Below are 15,878 nucleotides of genomic sequence, written 5' to 3'. Positions count from 1 at the left end.
AAAAAAAAGGGCAATTTACAGCAGCCTGGTCAAAATCTGAATGCACATATGTGAGATGAGAAGAGTTAACAAAATCTCACATATGCAGGAAATCAGAATTCACACTGACCAGTCTTCAATCTCCAGTACTGATGCCTTAATCTTTTGTTCCTGAAAACCCTGGTGCCCTCATTTTTGACATTTCATTCTAAAAAGCAATTGTTACATCTACACTGCATCTGAGTACAAACAGCTCTGATTTATTGTTGTCTTCATTACTACAGCGAATACAGAACAGATGTTTTCAACTCACCACATTCTTTATAACCTCGTCTTTGCCATCATGCTTTTGGACTTTCAACAGGTGGTAGCAGAAATCCAGCACATCAAAGCGACGCTGCTGCCCCAAAAGCACGATGATCATACAGCCAGCCCAGTGCAAGCCGTCTCCAAAGCACTGCCTGCGACAGGAAACACCCCACATAAGTCTTCAGAAACACATCCACGGGAAATGCTCAGTAATCCGCCATTATACTAAATTACATCTGTATCACTCTAGAATATGTTAGACATTAATCTAGAAAATACTACAAAATCTCCAGTAAATTAAGTTCTCTTTCCAGGTACCACTAGTGATGCAAATGGGTGTTTAACAAGAAACCACAAACACCACCTCCCCCCCCCCAGTTTTACACAATAGGGTGTTACTCCAAAAACATTTACTCCCCATGAGACTCCAGCAACATTACATTTCATTTTCAAAGGAAACAACACTGTCAAAGAAAAAAAAGTGAGAATTCAACACCACTCTGCTCCTTTGGGCTGCAGAGGCATGAAAGGAAGGAAACATCCTCTGCCGTTGCCTCCATAATTGCTCAGTGAAAAGCATGTTACAGCTCAACAGTTTTTCAAAATAAAGATATTCTCAAAATTAACAAAACCAAGAACTACAGTTCCTGGTTAACTCATATTAACCACGTTAACTTCCAAGTGCTCATTCTTGCTTTTAATTCAGAGAAGAAAATACTTGTTAGAAATACACGCACCAATGTTCAGCTATTTTATTTAAGTTCAGCGTCCGTAGGGGTCTGACTACTATTGGAAGACGTGTGCTAGGGCCTGTTTGTCGTGGGATCATTCATTAAACAGTGGCAATACTTAAAACAGAGGGTTATTTTTGTTAAAGATACAATAATATCTGTGTTCATGGATTATGAGCCCCTCCCAGTGATTGCAGCACTTTGTTTTCGCACTAAGCTCTCACAGACGGGCAAACAAACCCCTCCATTCGAACTCTTTGCGGCCCCCCCTGCCAGTTTCAGGGAGGACAAACAAAGTCCTGTTGCCCACAGGTGGACCGCGGGCAGCTGGCAGTACGTACTCTACAGTGAACTCGTGTGTTCCCACGGGGATGCAGTAGACGAACTGCATCGCGCTCCAGAGGCGATGGAATTCCACGCACTCGTCCACGTGCATCACCCCATTGCTGGGCAGGGGCCCGCGCCAGATGGGATCGTCCAGGAAGGAGCGGATCCTCGTCAGGATAACCTCAAACATGGACAGGCCGCAGCAGAGGCGTTCTTTGGTCAGCAAGTCCCCTTCCCTTGCGATTGCTATTTGCTAAGGTGGAGACAAAGAAAGTGCACAATCCTGGTAAAAGCCACCTGACCACAAGACTTTTTATTTAAAAAAAAAAATAATACACCACCACATTTTTCAGTTTCGCTTGGTTTATTCTAGCAGTAATTTCTCCTGACTTTATGTGAGGTCAGAGGCCACTAACCTGGGATTCGGGTCAGCAGAAAAAACATTCAGAGAAAATTGTAAAAGCCTTTTCAAGCAGACAAGCCATTGCTCTAGTAAGTAACACTAACTGCGGTAATGCTAATCCTGGGCTAGTCCCAGGGAAGTTTAAAGAATTCTTTGCCTGAATGGAGACAGAAAGCAAAACCAAAGAGTTCAGCGCTCTGCTGCTAATAGGGGCAGTAGCTCCTGCCTGCGCTGCTCTTCATGTCTCCCTCGGCTGCTGCTGTTAGAGATGGGAAAGCTCCAAAGGCAGCACAAACAGGCTCAGACAAAACCCATAAATGGCGATGCTTGCTTAGGGTTTGTCCCCGCCTGTGCCATCCCATTGAGGGCTCTCTCCTACAGTGCAGCGGCACTGACTGAGCTGCAGCACATGTGATGATAAAAGCAGCCTGAAGTCTTTGCTTCAGACCACTCTGCTCTTAGTTTCTACTATTCTCATCTCATTCACTTGTAAACTGCTAAGGTTAGCAGGGAATTAATGTACCCCTCACACTGACAGAAAATAGTGCTGAAGCTGCAAAGGCAGTTCAAGAACGTTCTCTTTGGTCACTGTGTTTTCAGGAAAGCTCAACTCAGCTCATTTTCCAAGAGTTTCTAATCATCTGGCTGAGAGAGGAATAAATTGTTTTAAAATACACATATTCGTGCACTAGAAAACGGATTGCCTTTGGTGGAATTTGCACTAGGACCTCCCCAGGCTGGCCCTTACGCTGAGAGGGTATCACATAGCAACATCCATACAAATTAGCATTTTCCCCAAAACATGTCAATTCCAACCCAATCTCAAATGTTTTAAACTTCTCAGCTTTAACAGCTTTACCAAATTCATGGATCTGGAAAAAAAAAAAATTCCTGTTGTGTGAACAAGCTGGACGTGCAAGTTGAAGTTCTGACACATCTGTCAGCACGTGTGACAGAAAAGGCTTTCTCGTGCTCAGAAACTTCCTGAATTGCCTCTGACACAAATGAGAGAGATTACCTGGGGTGTGCCTAGTCTTTCAATGAGAGGAACCAAATGTAGCGGAGCATATTTTGATTCTAGTCTCTTCATTTTAGCATCGAGTCTTTCACCCTCTGAAAGGAAAAAAAAAGTGAGCACTAATAAATTGCAATTAATGAAGAAAATTCCTATTTTCACACAATCTTTACTTAGAGCAGAAGAAAACTGGATATGTTATTTTTATAGGTAACTTCAGTTCTAAATAGCTGGTTAATCTTCAATGTCCTTTTAGAAAAATATATATTTATATTTTAAATTGCTGCATTGCATGTGCAAACGGGAAGAAGGATTTGTAGTAGAATACATTAATTAACTAAATTAAAGAAAGAATATAAGGCTCTATTATGCTGCTGCTGCTAACATATTTGACTCCCACTTGTACCAAGCCAATTGAACTGTCCTTATCATACATAAAATGCTTGACTCTGGAAGGTGGGGTATAATGAGGGTGGAATCTTACGTATAGCAAGGCTCAAAAAAAGCAGTTGGCACCCCCTCATCACTGGCAAGTAGGAAATGTTCTCCAGCAAATGGGAAAATACTGTTTACAATGGTGTGGTTAGTTTTATGCAGAGATGCAAGTAGCTATGGTGAGTCGGGGAATATTCTCAAAGATTTTTAGCTGATGGGATTTCTCCGAGCAGAACAAATCAGCTGCTCTGGCAGCAAGAAACAAAGAGGAAAGGAGACAGACGAGCAACACAGAAAGAAGCATGAGGGGAAAAAAAAAAGCTCTCTTTCTGACGATGAAGGACGAGGAAGGCAGATACCAAAGGAAACAATCCTGCAAACATTCCCCACTGCATGCCCAGTTTAGTAAAAAGGCATGTGATAAGTCTACTGGGAACACGGATCACTTGTATTTACTTACTCTGCTGACAGACTTCCTATACCCTGTATGATCAAGCCTACTCCATTTAAGCTAAACAGCACCTTCGGAAAAGCCTCTCACCACATCCACAGGGGGGTAATACTGCCCTGGGTATCCACCCCACTTGTCCTTGTCACGGTATTCCTCCTCTTCCTCTTGTAATTTGCACTGAGCCTCGCTAAGAAGCACATATTTTTCAGCCAGGCTTATTTTTCAGCCAGGCAAACAGGACTGAGTCTGTTACCTCTGTGCCGTAATTAACAGCAGTGTTGTAAAGGATGACTGGGGACGGTCACCGAAACTGCAGCAGCAGGCAAGAAAAGCGGAAAGCGTTACCCAAGGAAGGTGTTTTCACTTAGCCGGTACCTTTGACGTGAACTCTGGGCAGAATATTTTGGAACGGCGCCGCGTGCAACAGGTCACACACTTCCTCTAGGGACTGGAACAAAAAGCAAACCAGAGGCATTTAGGACTGAAGAATCCCCAAACCACACCAGATCCCCAAAAGGGGCTCCCAAAAGCAGGCTGTCGCAGCAACACCAGAGGGCAGCCAGCTTCCGCCGCCACCACACGGAGCCACTCCGAGCCCTCCTTCTCCTCATGGCATCGCTCCCAAAGGCAATTTGATTTCACCAGGTTACCTTGGATTCCCAAATAAACTCTAGCAGCTCTCCTCCCACCCTCAGCTGGCAGTTCGTAAAGGACAGGGTATTTATTAAAAAGGCTAATGCAGAGTGAGTAATTTCGGTGTGAAAGCGGCAGACGGCTCCCGTGCAGATAAACAGGGCAGTGAAGAAGATGACTCACTGCTCGGTTATTTTTACCAACACTGTTCCCACAACTCATTCTCAGGGTGGGGGCATCTCCCGGCCGGGCGGGCCGAGACACACGACAGCAGTGGTGAACCACCCCTCAGGAAGTATTTTACTTCTTTAGGGATTGGGGGAAGGAAGACAGATGTCTCCTGGTTCTTGGCTGCTGTATGTACGTGCAGAGAAAATGCAGAGATGTCCAGAAGCAGACGCATGGCTTTGCTAAGCCCCTCTCCTCATTTCTGGAGTAGAGGCCCTGCTCATTTGTAATCCCTCAGCGCTAATATTAGAAGAGATGTTCATCAGCCATACCCTAGGCAAGGCCAGGGCACCGGAGTTAATAAGCCTTTCCCACATCTAGTTCCTTACGGTTGGACTTCATGCTCTTACGGGTCTTTTCCAACCTAAATGATTCTATGCCAACGCTATGAAAATGCATGTGCTAGGCAGTCAAGATTAACAAGATCCACCCACTAGCAGCAATGCACCACAGACCTACATTTTGCACCGGGGTAAAGGCTAGTTACGTTATGATAAATGACCATGATGGAAAACTGCTGAAATTCCTGACAGAACATCAGAGCACCACCAAGGGCAAAAACAAGAGGAGGGGCAGCAAGCAGGGGTGTATTACTAGAAAGTGTCACCAAGGCAGTGCCCCAAAGAAGGTACCTCCAGCACTGGTGTCACTTTGGTACACCCTCAAGCAGTGAGGGCCTTTTCACCTGCCTGGCCTTTCACTAGATACCCTGTTACCCTGAATCCAAAGTAATCCAGTTCCTCATTTTATTTCAGCTATCCCATTACTGAATACGGTTTCACTGCTTGTCACCTGTCCCTCCAATTACTCTCCACCACAAGGGAGGGATCCTCTAACACCATGAACAGGACTCTGAGGAACAGCATGTCTTCATTACCTTATCTTACATTAACAGCATGAATACACCCTAGAGAAGGAGTCCTACATGAGGCTTTATTTTTGTGCAGCAGCAGGCCCCCAGCCAGCTTGCTGAGGAAATGACATAGCCGGTTTGCAGTCAGCAAAGATCTCTATACGTGACGGGCAGCCCAGCTGCAGCGTGTGCTTGCGCAGCGTGGGCAGAGCATCCTGTACAAGCAGGCAGGGCAGAGACTCTCCAGTCAAGTCTCCAAAGCCCAACACAGGTAAATAAAGGGAAGACAGCACACCTGTTGCCTTTCTGGTCCATAGGCAATGCCCACCTTTCCCTCTGTAAGCACCCAAACGCATGAAGACCAAGAAATTACAGGTCTGGCCATTTTGTTCTAACAGCAGATTGTATAACGTGAAATAAGAGCGGGAAAAGAAAATGAGAGGTAGGGATAAAGAGCAATTGCAGCACCGTGCCCTCAGCAGCAGGCAGCTTCGCATGCTGTAAGGCAGAGGCTAAACATATAGGAAGCAGCTGAAAGACTGGACGTGTTTCACAGCTTCATTCAAGCTGAGAGAGACGAATGTCAGGCAGAGCAGGCGCCACTGTTGGCCATCCAAACAGCAAGAAGTCCATGTTAACTTTGAGATGTTTCAGATGACAACAGGAATGACGAGCAGGGAAGGCAAATAACAGTACCAGACGCACAACTCACTGACATAAAGAGAGTAGCCACCCTGTGACTGACTGCAGGAATACTATATTTGATCATAATTTATGATGAAGGTCATAGTATTTGATCCTCAGGTATCATATATAAGGCAATGTCTCTCACCCAGCAAAGTCAGGCATCCCTGCTATCTCGCAGATGTGAAAGCCCCTGCAAGGCTGTAAGAGATCAGAGCAGGGAACCATTTCTACCCATCTGCCCATCAGCAACAGCAAACTTGCAGATTTTAACTTTGATATTTGTGATGTTAGTAACAAAAATTTGACAGTACAGTTTGAGAGACAGATGGGTTTTAAACTAACACAGCAGGCACCTACCAGACTCTGTTCAATGAGGAGGCAAAACAGGACGGCATTTCCCACTTCCCGCAAATTCTGGAAGCAGACAGTCTTCAGTTCTGCATACTCAACGATGTCCTTCAACTGATGGTGAAAAAACTCCAAGATACCTGAAATCAAAAAAGAAGCAAAAAAAAAAAAGTAAATCTCAGGCGCCAGAACAAAATCCAGTGATGATCACACAGGCACATCTGTTACCCTGGGAAAGCAGGCGACAGATTCTGGTCATGTAGGTAAGAGTCATAGGGATCAGGACTAATTTTTCTTTCTGCCCCAAAAGCACACCAATTTTCAGACCAATTTGCCTGTTCAAAGGTTGCAGTGAATGTGCGTAAATACAGTGTAACAGACCACAACCAACCGAGGGTGCAGGTTTAGTGTTCTCTCTCCCATGTATCAGCACACAAGATTTTTTTATCTCCAGACGTGCAGCCTAGAGGAATTGAAAGGAGCAGTATTTAAATACATTAAAAATCAGAGGTTATGAAGTGTTAAGCCAGTGGTGTGCTGACCTTTTTAACTGCATAAATCATGCAAAATGGAGTGCCTAGATTCTCACTCCTGGAAAAGGGAGCCAGTGTAAGAGGTAAGAAAATAATTTCCAGGAGTAGGAAGAGAGACCAGGGCTCTTGCCTGCTGTTAGTCTTGTTCCAGCCTCTGTCCCCCACCTGCCGCACCACCCGACACGTTCAATTCACAGCTCTTATTTTCAAGGATGACAGAGCCAGCAAGGAGCAGAGCACTAAAGATACAGGGAACAGGGGTGGTGTCAGGCTACGGCTCTGACAGTGCCACAGACGGCCAGAGGGGATCTGCAACCTCACAAAACAATTAAATACAGAAATCACAAGTCAAGCTCTGCTGGCAAGGGTACAGTCAGAACATTGTTTCCACCAAAGTTTTGCCAAAAGCTGTTAAAAACTAGCTAAATTATAATTTTAAAAACCACATAGTTTATGTAAACATAGGTCTTCTCCAACAAACCTCTCCCAAACAACAGTGAAGCTTAACATGCTGGTGGATTGCCAGCTCCTTCCCCTGCCCCAGCACCGGAAAGGTTGCACAGTTCCTTCGTTAGAGACAAGCCCAGGAGACCCTGGGCTTGGCAGCTTCTGCAGAGACCTGATCTGCTCAGCACCGCAGAGGTTAAAGCTATATGCAGGATGGGCAAGGAAGAGCAGAGAACTTCGGTAGGTCAGACAGCTCTCCGGCTTTTTACAAGTCAATTTTTATCAGCATTTTTCCATCCATCTGCACAAGCCTGGCCCTTTTAAAAAGCCACCAAAAACCTCAACTGGTGACAGAAGAAAATACATCATGCAAAGCTTTCGAATTGCGTGCTACATACAGCAGTTCATTTCCATTACACTGAATTAAGTCAGACAGTTAAATCTCCACTCAGTCACATCTAAAGCAATTAAGAGACAAGGAAAGAGAGCACAGATGCCCCCCACCACCTTCCCATGTGTTCCTTGGACGCAGCTGATGAGCACTTCCCGTGCAGGAGACTTTGGTATTTACCCAGCAAGGTAACGGCTCAGAGGGGAGTGCACAAACATAAAATATAGCCTGGAGCATATCTATGCCAAGGAAATCCCTCAAATTCAGCAGAGGAACTTGAAAACATACAGTGAAGGAAGGAACTGTACAGCTAACCCACACACTGCTATAGAAAGCCTCACATCATTAAAGTTAGTAACACGAAACATCAATAAAGTGTATGGCAAGGGGATGCGGGGCTGGCTCTGTGACATCTCAAAGAACTGTTTGTCAATAGAAAATCTGCAGTAAATGAGTGTTCCCACACACATTCAGTGGAGATAAATTTCAGATCTAACTTTAGTAGTTCAGCGACTCAATAGAAAAACAGAACTGAAAAACTAATGGAGAAAGGTAAATGTAACAAGTGCTTGCTCAGCTCAATGTATTCAAAGGAAACACGTTTAAATCTAGCTAAAAACCAAACAAGTCATGCCAGTGCATCACCAACTCCCCCCTTCCCATAACACAAGGGCCATGTAACGGAAAAGCTCTGGAAAAGACTGTCGGTGTCCATTCAACACTGTGGTATAAAGGCCAGTTGCAATTCCCAGGTGTTTGAGCAGCAGTGAGCACTTGTGTTTGCTGTTTAAACACACCTGCCCACCATGGCAATGAGATGCTGCAGTGCTGAATACTGGGATTCTTATTTTAAAGATGAGGTTGAAAAGGCAGTTTGATATGGCAGAAAACTTTTTTCCAAAAATTTTTGATGCTAGGAAAAAAATGCAGAGTGAGGGAATTGAAGCAATTCCTAGTATTTCTTTTGTGTTTTCCTCCGTCAATGAAAGGGCTTCCACACCTAGCAAGAAAGGTCTTCTAAGGATCAACTGCTAGAAGTCAAGTCAAATACTTTCCTCATACTGAGACTGGATGCCTTCCTGGAAGCAAAAGTCCATTGCATTATGCTGGACTTAGGTCTGTGCCATACAGGAAATTAAACTGGAGTATCTACCAACTCTTCTGGCCTTAGTATCCATGGCATGTAGACAGAGATTGATGGTGAACCACCAGAAGAGCTGGATGACTCCCCAAAACACAGTGAGTAACTGTAGACTTCACATAGTTACCATGGTGAGAAAGCACTACCTGAGCAAGTAGGATATTGGCTACAAGGACAGACAAGGGGATGTTTTTCCCTTTATCTTGTACGGCGAGTGGGGAGCAATTTGGTGAGAAAGAGCAGCTGAGAAGAGCAGCAAGGACTATTCTGCTACTGCAACATGGAAACAACCATCGGTCATGAAGGGGTTGGAAAGGAGGAGGGGTTTCAGACTCCCCTCAATTCCCCACCCAGTCTCTGGATTTTGTGGGGAGTTTCAGAAGAGAAACCGATGCGCAGAATGATATCGAGAAAACTTTATCAGTGTTATATGGACAGCTCTGAAGTGAAATCCTGAGAATCACCCATGTCACCTACAGCAAACATAAAGGATGGCACAGAGAGAAACCAGGAGCAGCACAGAGGACCGTGACTGGCAACAAGGAATGCTGTTACCTAAACCCATACTGAAGGTGCGACCGAAACCAAAGCAAGACAGTAAAGCCACCCAAAAACAGGACAGCAGAAGTCAAAGCAGCTTGAGGTTCATACTGTTACATATCACAAAAATTACATATTGTTTTTTACAGTCAGTCCAGGTGACAGAGTTCCTCTCAAAGTCCTTATCAAAGATCCTTATTTCTTCACCCAAAGCCCCGGTCTCCATATACAGGTTATATAAATACACACACCCCCACACATGCATTCATGAACAAATTGTGTCATTATTTTGAAAATCTGACACACAGTATTTAGCATGCAGTTGCTCCAAATGCTGCCTTCCCCTTAGATGAAGGGCCATTTACCGGCAAAACAGACGTAAGTTTACAGAGCTACACAGGCTATTTTTGATGCAACAGAAATGACACTGAAAGCACAATCTGCTCCCCACTGGAGTCCTGTGGCAGAAATACATCATCATGTTTCCATGAATGTTTGAGCAATGGCATTCCCGATTACACATCCTTACACTGTACAGCACACAGAACTGTATTTTTATGAAAGACTATGCATGCATACTGAAGCCCTGCAAAAAGAACAAGTGTCTTAGGAAAGTTAATTTCACTTAACTGCATGCAACCTTCCTGATTCCCCTGATTTTATTTGTGGGTACAATGCATAAGTTAGAGAATTAGTTATATATCTACACAGCATTCTGCAAGGCAAATGAATCAAGGGGTTTTGCCCCTGCTCTCCAAGAAAGTAATTTTAATTAAACCCCTCTATTCCTGCAGATGGGATGACATTAGGTGTCATAGTAATCCATTTTATAATCCCAGTTTCTGATTTACACAGATCTCAGCAGAAGCAAAGGCTGTTGATATAAAATAGATCCAGTAAAGTACAGAAGATTAGTAAAGGATTAGGTTCCATCTCTGCTTCCAAAATCCTATCTCAACAACACTCAAACAGCAGATGCCAAGTTTCAGCTGTGCATTCTGTACACTAATTAATTTAGGAAGTCAGACCAAATCAACACATGCAACGCAAAGCTGGTTGGATATCTTCACTTTGCTCACCTTTCATTTTCTATACAACAATCTCAATTCACACCTACAGACTCAAACCAAACACGTTCCAGAGCTTGTAACAATTCTGGTACCTAAGAGATTAGGACAAAAATTAGCTATTAATTCTAGAACTGAATTGCTGACTAACAACAAACTAGATCTTGAATATAATTCTTGGTCTAGTTGTGTTTTGGGTTATTTTCTGCAGAGTACTGACTTGACTATTGTCAAGTAAAATCTGCTAATCTGCAACAGCAAAACTGCTCCCAAGAAACTGGGTGCTATAATGACCTTTAGTTTATTTACATTCACTTTCATACAGACCTTCAAATTCTAGCTACAAATACTTCTTTGGTTCACAAGAGGCATCACTAACTCTGCATATCAGCAGTCATGCCATTCCTTTCAACAAAAATGTTCTTAAGGTTTAAGCATATACACGTATCTGGGAATTACGATCATGGAGCCTGTGCACTGTGTTTATTTTGCTAGAAAGAAGTCTCCTGTTGTTCTGCATATCTAATGAGTCCTTACTGCCCTTTTGTCATCATCTAGGTGATTTGGGTTGCCCCCAAATTCTTTCAAATAGTCTGTGATTCCCTCCCAAATCTTTCTCCAATGAAGAGGTTCCAGGAAAACCTATGAATAAATTCCCTTCACATTCTTCCCCACAAGGACTCAAGCCATCATGCCCCCACCAAGAAATTAACCTACTTTCCTACTCATCCAAGTTTGGTCAAAAACCTGGGATAATGGGAATCATTGCCAGCCCTTCTGCTGTGCCCCAGGCGATGCTTCCCCAGCAGCCTTGAGCCACTACTGCCCTCCACCAGGCTTCCCGGCCCAGCCTAGCTCCAGTTCCTATTAGAATCATAGAATCATAGAATGGTTTGGGTTGGAAGGGACCTTAAAGATCATCTAGTTCCAACCCCCCTGCCACAGGCAGGAACACCTTCCACTAGATCAGGTTGCTTAAAGCCCCATCCAACCTGGCCTTAAACACTGCCAGGGAGGGGGCATTCACAACTTCCCTGGGCAACCTGTTCCAGTGTCTCACCACCCTCACAGTAAAGAATTTCTTCCTAATATCTAAGCTAAATCTACCCTCTTGCAGTTTAAAACTGTTCCCCCCTTGTCCTATCACTACTTGCCCTTGTAAAAAGTCCCTCTCCAGCTTTCCTGTAGGCCACCTTCAGGTACTGGAAGGCTGCTAGAAGGTCTCCACGGAGCCTTCTCTTCTTCAGGCTGAATAGCCCCAACTCTCTCAGCCTGTCTTCATAGCAGAGGTGCTCCAGCCCTCTGATCATCTTTGTGGTCCTCCTCTGGACCCGCTCCAACAGCTCCATGTCTTTCTTATGTTGGTGGCCCCAGAGCTGGACACAGTACTCCAGGTAGGGTCTCACGAGAGAGGAGTAAAGGGGCAGAATCACCTCCCTCGACCTGTTGGCCACGCTGCTTTTGATGCAGCCCAAGATACAGTTGGCCTTCTGGGCTTCAAGTGCACATTAGACCCTGACCTGAAATATTGCAGAAAAAGGAGGGGTGGAAGACTGTTTTTTGCCAGGTTACTGTACTGAAGCAGCTCAGAAGGTGTTGCCAGCAGCACAATCAGCCCAGGGAGAGACTGGAACACAGCAGCCAGCAGCACGGGGCACTTGGGAGGCTTCCCCAAACTGCCGTGCGAACACATGGGATTTCAAGGGATCATGGTCTGGTGTAATGAGTGTTTTGCCCCACACCAGCTTTGGGTGTTTTGTTTCCCTGATTTTTTTTTTTTTTTCCAAGAAGAAACATGCAAATGCTATACTTAGGAAAAAATACACAATTAGGCTACTTTCTCATCAAGTTTATATCTTGCTAAGCTTATCAATTTTTTTTAAAAAAAACCCTTTATTTTGGAGGGGTGATATACCAGCAACAAAAATCTAAGCCTCATCTCACAGCAGACCTGAAAAACTGCTTTCCTCATTGTGTCCAATGACACTTCAGAGTGGCAGGACATGAAATACTCATTTATCAAAAGCAGGAATGCCGTATTCAAATACTAGAAAAACAGCAGAAGAAAATGTTACCTCCAAGATGAAATTTCAAGTTTAAACTCTTCCAGGCCAATATTCCTTTAAGAGCTTTAGTGATTTTAAAATGCCCCTTTAAAAATCTTCATGCTTAATGTATTTTTAGACAAATATTTTTATGACTACAACATGAGCAAGTTCCCCACTGTTTTAGACTGTTCCTATGGAAACAAACCCATTGGCGAACAGGAGTCCTGAAGAACTCTGATGCCACTGTCTGTACCCTGCTCCTTTTAGCAGGAACAGATCAGTGTTTAGAAATCCACAAGTCTAGAGGGCTGATTTTGTAGGGCTCAAGGAATTGCAATCAACAGAGTCCAAACAAAGCTCTCCAAATGAAAAGTCTGAAGTGCGTGAAATAGCTAGAGGCTTACTTACTGAGCATACTTAAATCGCTTTGCATATGGAGAATGGACTCAGGAAATTAATCGTGAATTGATAAATGCATATTACATCATGACAGATGAGAATCTACATATTTAATCTGTAGATCAGAATCACAGTTTTGGTCTGTATGTGTAGGTTGTGCCAATTATAAAGAAATTATTCGGTATGAAAGAATAGAAGCAGCATACAGACACGCTCCATAACACCCAGATTTACTACTACAATTGCTAACTTCTGCAGGAAGCTTTCTGAGGCAGAGGAGGGAACAGACAACAGTTGGTGTGTATTAGCTTGCATCTTCTGTGGTGAACCAAGTAAACAAGGTGTGGCAAAGACTGCTACAGAGAAGAATTTAGCACAGAAAGGAGAGGACTGGGATTCGAATTCAGCACAGTTTCAGCCTGCCCTTCAACAATCTGGCAGTTCCTCTCAAGATACCAGATGAGGGCTAAAATCTACAGCACGTCCCCATCGCAGAGAACATTTTCCTTTATGAGTCAGAGCTGCTCCAAGGGCAGACAGCTCCATGATGCAGAGGTGCCAGAGAGTGCAACGTGATTCTTCTGTGATGTGAGAGAGGGATGGAGGTGCCCTGAGCTTACACACACATTTTCTGTCTAGTGTCTTTGAAAGGGAAGGGAGAGGTGGCTTGACAGTGCCACAAAGGCCATCTCTGCCATTTCTTGGAAGGGACTCTCCAGGAAGTTCGTAAGTGTCCACTGCTTGAAATAGTTCAGAACAGGAAAAACACACGTGCCAAGAGAAAACCTGTTAGGAACAGGGGCAGTGAAGGAGCACAGAATCAGGCAAGGGTTTTGAGATCCAGTCCAATTCTAGTTGGTATGATCTTCCATCGTAACACCAAGAGTTACTCTGATCTCCCGGTACAGTAGGCATCTAAACATAGGGGATTTCTATTGCAAGAGTAAATATGAGGTCAAAGCAGTTTGTGATCTCTACAAAACAGGAAAGTGATGAAGGTTTTTAAAATGTTTTAATCAACAGGAAAGTGATGAAGGATTTTTAAATGTTTTAATCAATCCTGTGAAGGCTACCATTGCACAAGTAAAGTTTTGCTTTTCCTATTGGATAGATTGCCTTTTAACCTAAAGGGAAAGTTTCTGCTTAAGTCCTTGGGCAGCTCCTGCCAAATACTTACTCCTTACAGGTGAGGATTTTTGGCAAGAGACTATGAGCTTCCTAATGTCACCTGCAGCATCGCAGACCCTGGTGGATGCATAATCTATATTTGAGAATACCTACTGCTTGTGCAGTCAGACCTTAATGAGTGGCTAAAAACCTCAGACAGATTATTTTTATGCTGCTAACCACCATGATTCATCCATTTCTACGCTCCAGGGAGAAAAACAGGAAGGAAACACTTAGTAAGTCCTCAATTTCGTTTAACATTGATAATGAGCGTCAAGCAAGCTGTGGGAAGCAGCAAAAAACAACCTCATTCCAGTTGGAGTGGTATTTAATAAACCTAAGTGACTCTGGAAAAATAAAGATATACTCAAGAGGTGGGTGGCACATGGAAGGATTAATTTGTGTTAATTAGAAGTTGCGGAGGAGGAATATTTTGAAGGGGGGGGAAAGCAGTTTCAGAATTTCAGTGAACAATGTGATAAATACTAATTAGCCAATTATTTCTCCATAGTGGCAAGCAGCTTTCAAAGTAATTTCTTCTTCTGCGACTGTCACACCTCCTGTTAAGTGGCTAAGATGCACCCCGCACATAACTATTCTGGCAGGACCAGTTTGCCTCTCAGCAGTAGCACTCCTTTTATCTTACATTTAATAAGGGCAAAGGAAGAGGGAATAGAGGCTTTTCCTGAGAATCAGGGTTATCTAAATTAGACATTTAAACAGAACAAGTGTGAGAGGCTAACTTGCAGAGGGAAAAGCTCAACACGCTTATGAGAAGGACTAGAAAGTATTGTGAACATCCCAGCTCAAGATAAATTAAGTCATAAGTCTGTCTATATACAGACTGTCATCCTTTTTTTTGCCCTAAGCATAGAAGTCTTAAAATTTTATTAAGTACTTTCAGAAAGCCCAGCATTCAATGATTCTTGCTATGAAAAAAAAATGACTAAGTGCTGATTATTGGGACAGAGAAGAGAGGGAGGGAAAGAGAGAGGTACACATGATCCAGAAGACAGTGCTTAGTATCATCTTATTAAGGCTACTATGGTAACACCAAACATGAACTAACCTGGAGAACCATACTCATGTCTTGGTAACCTACAGATCTTAGGCATCACTTCCATTAGGGTCTTGACATACTGAAGAATCGTCCCTTGTAACTAGAAGAAAACAGATGTGTGTAAACATGTCAGTGTTATTGAACTAAGAAACTTCACAACAAATCGCTTCGAACTACTCATGAATTGAACAAGCTCTAAAACCCTTGCATTTAGTTCTGTCACTCATCATCTTCAAAACGGCAACTCTTTCAAATGACTACAGTTGCACATTCCGTCATATGGCATTAGCCACCTTTTGCTACAGGAAAAGTGGCACACCAGCTAAGGCCAGGAAGGTAAAAAAGAGGAAATCTGTTCTCTTGCAGACTGTCTCTATTGTCTAACCAACTTTTAGATCTTTGGTTAACAAAGTTGCACCTGAATGCTTTCAAAAGCAACAACAGAAAAATCCTTAGCATTAGGTATGTCTGCAACAGCTCAAACTGGCTGTTCTGGACATGCCAGTTAAGACACAGTCCCAGCCTACAGTCCATACCAGTTAAGACACAGTCCCAGCCTACAGTCAGTCTTCCTTCCTCCCACTATCTCATACCTGTCTCTCTACACCTGAGCATCTGCATTAGGCGTTAGCAGGGTACCTCCTCTCAGGCCTTTTAACCTCCTTTATAAATACCTAAGCGTTCAA

General features: G+C 43.6%; 1 protein-coding gene across 5 annotated transcripts in view; it reads right to left on the bottom strand.

Annotated features, from left to right (window-relative positions):
* The window catches only part of CYFIP1 (cytoplasmic FMR1 interacting protein 1), a 90,443-nt gene that overhangs the window by 815 nt on the left and 73,750 nt on the right, over window positions 1-15,878 (bottom strand). For all 5 annotated transcript variants that reach the window (XM_068417704.1, XM_068417723.1, XM_068417714.1 and 2 more), the window contains 6 exons: window positions 15,202-15,292; window positions 6,409-6,539; window positions 4,026-4,098; window positions 2,768-2,862; window positions 1,361-1,599; window positions 293-440 (listed from right to left, as the gene is read on the bottom strand). In XM_068417704.1, coding sequence (XP_068273805.1) covers window positions 293-440; window positions 1,361-1,599; window positions 2,768-2,862; window positions 4,026-4,098; window positions 6,409-6,539; window positions 15,202-15,292 — 777 coding nt within the window. The remainder of the gene's footprint in view (window positions 1-292; window positions 441-1,360; window positions 1,600-2,767; window positions 2,863-4,025; window positions 4,099-6,408; window positions 6,540-15,201; window positions 15,293-15,878) is intronic.

This window comes from Nyctibius grandis, chromosome 2 (assembly GCF_013368605.1).
Source record: "Nyctibius grandis isolate bNycGra1 chromosome 2, bNycGra1.pri, whole genome shotgun sequence".
Taxonomy (NCBI): domain Eukaryota; kingdom Metazoa; phylum Chordata; class Aves; order Nyctibiiformes; family Nyctibiidae; genus Nyctibius; species Nyctibius grandis.
Note: the sequence above shows the minus strand (reverse complement) of the source record. Positions and strands in the feature narration are given on the sequence as shown.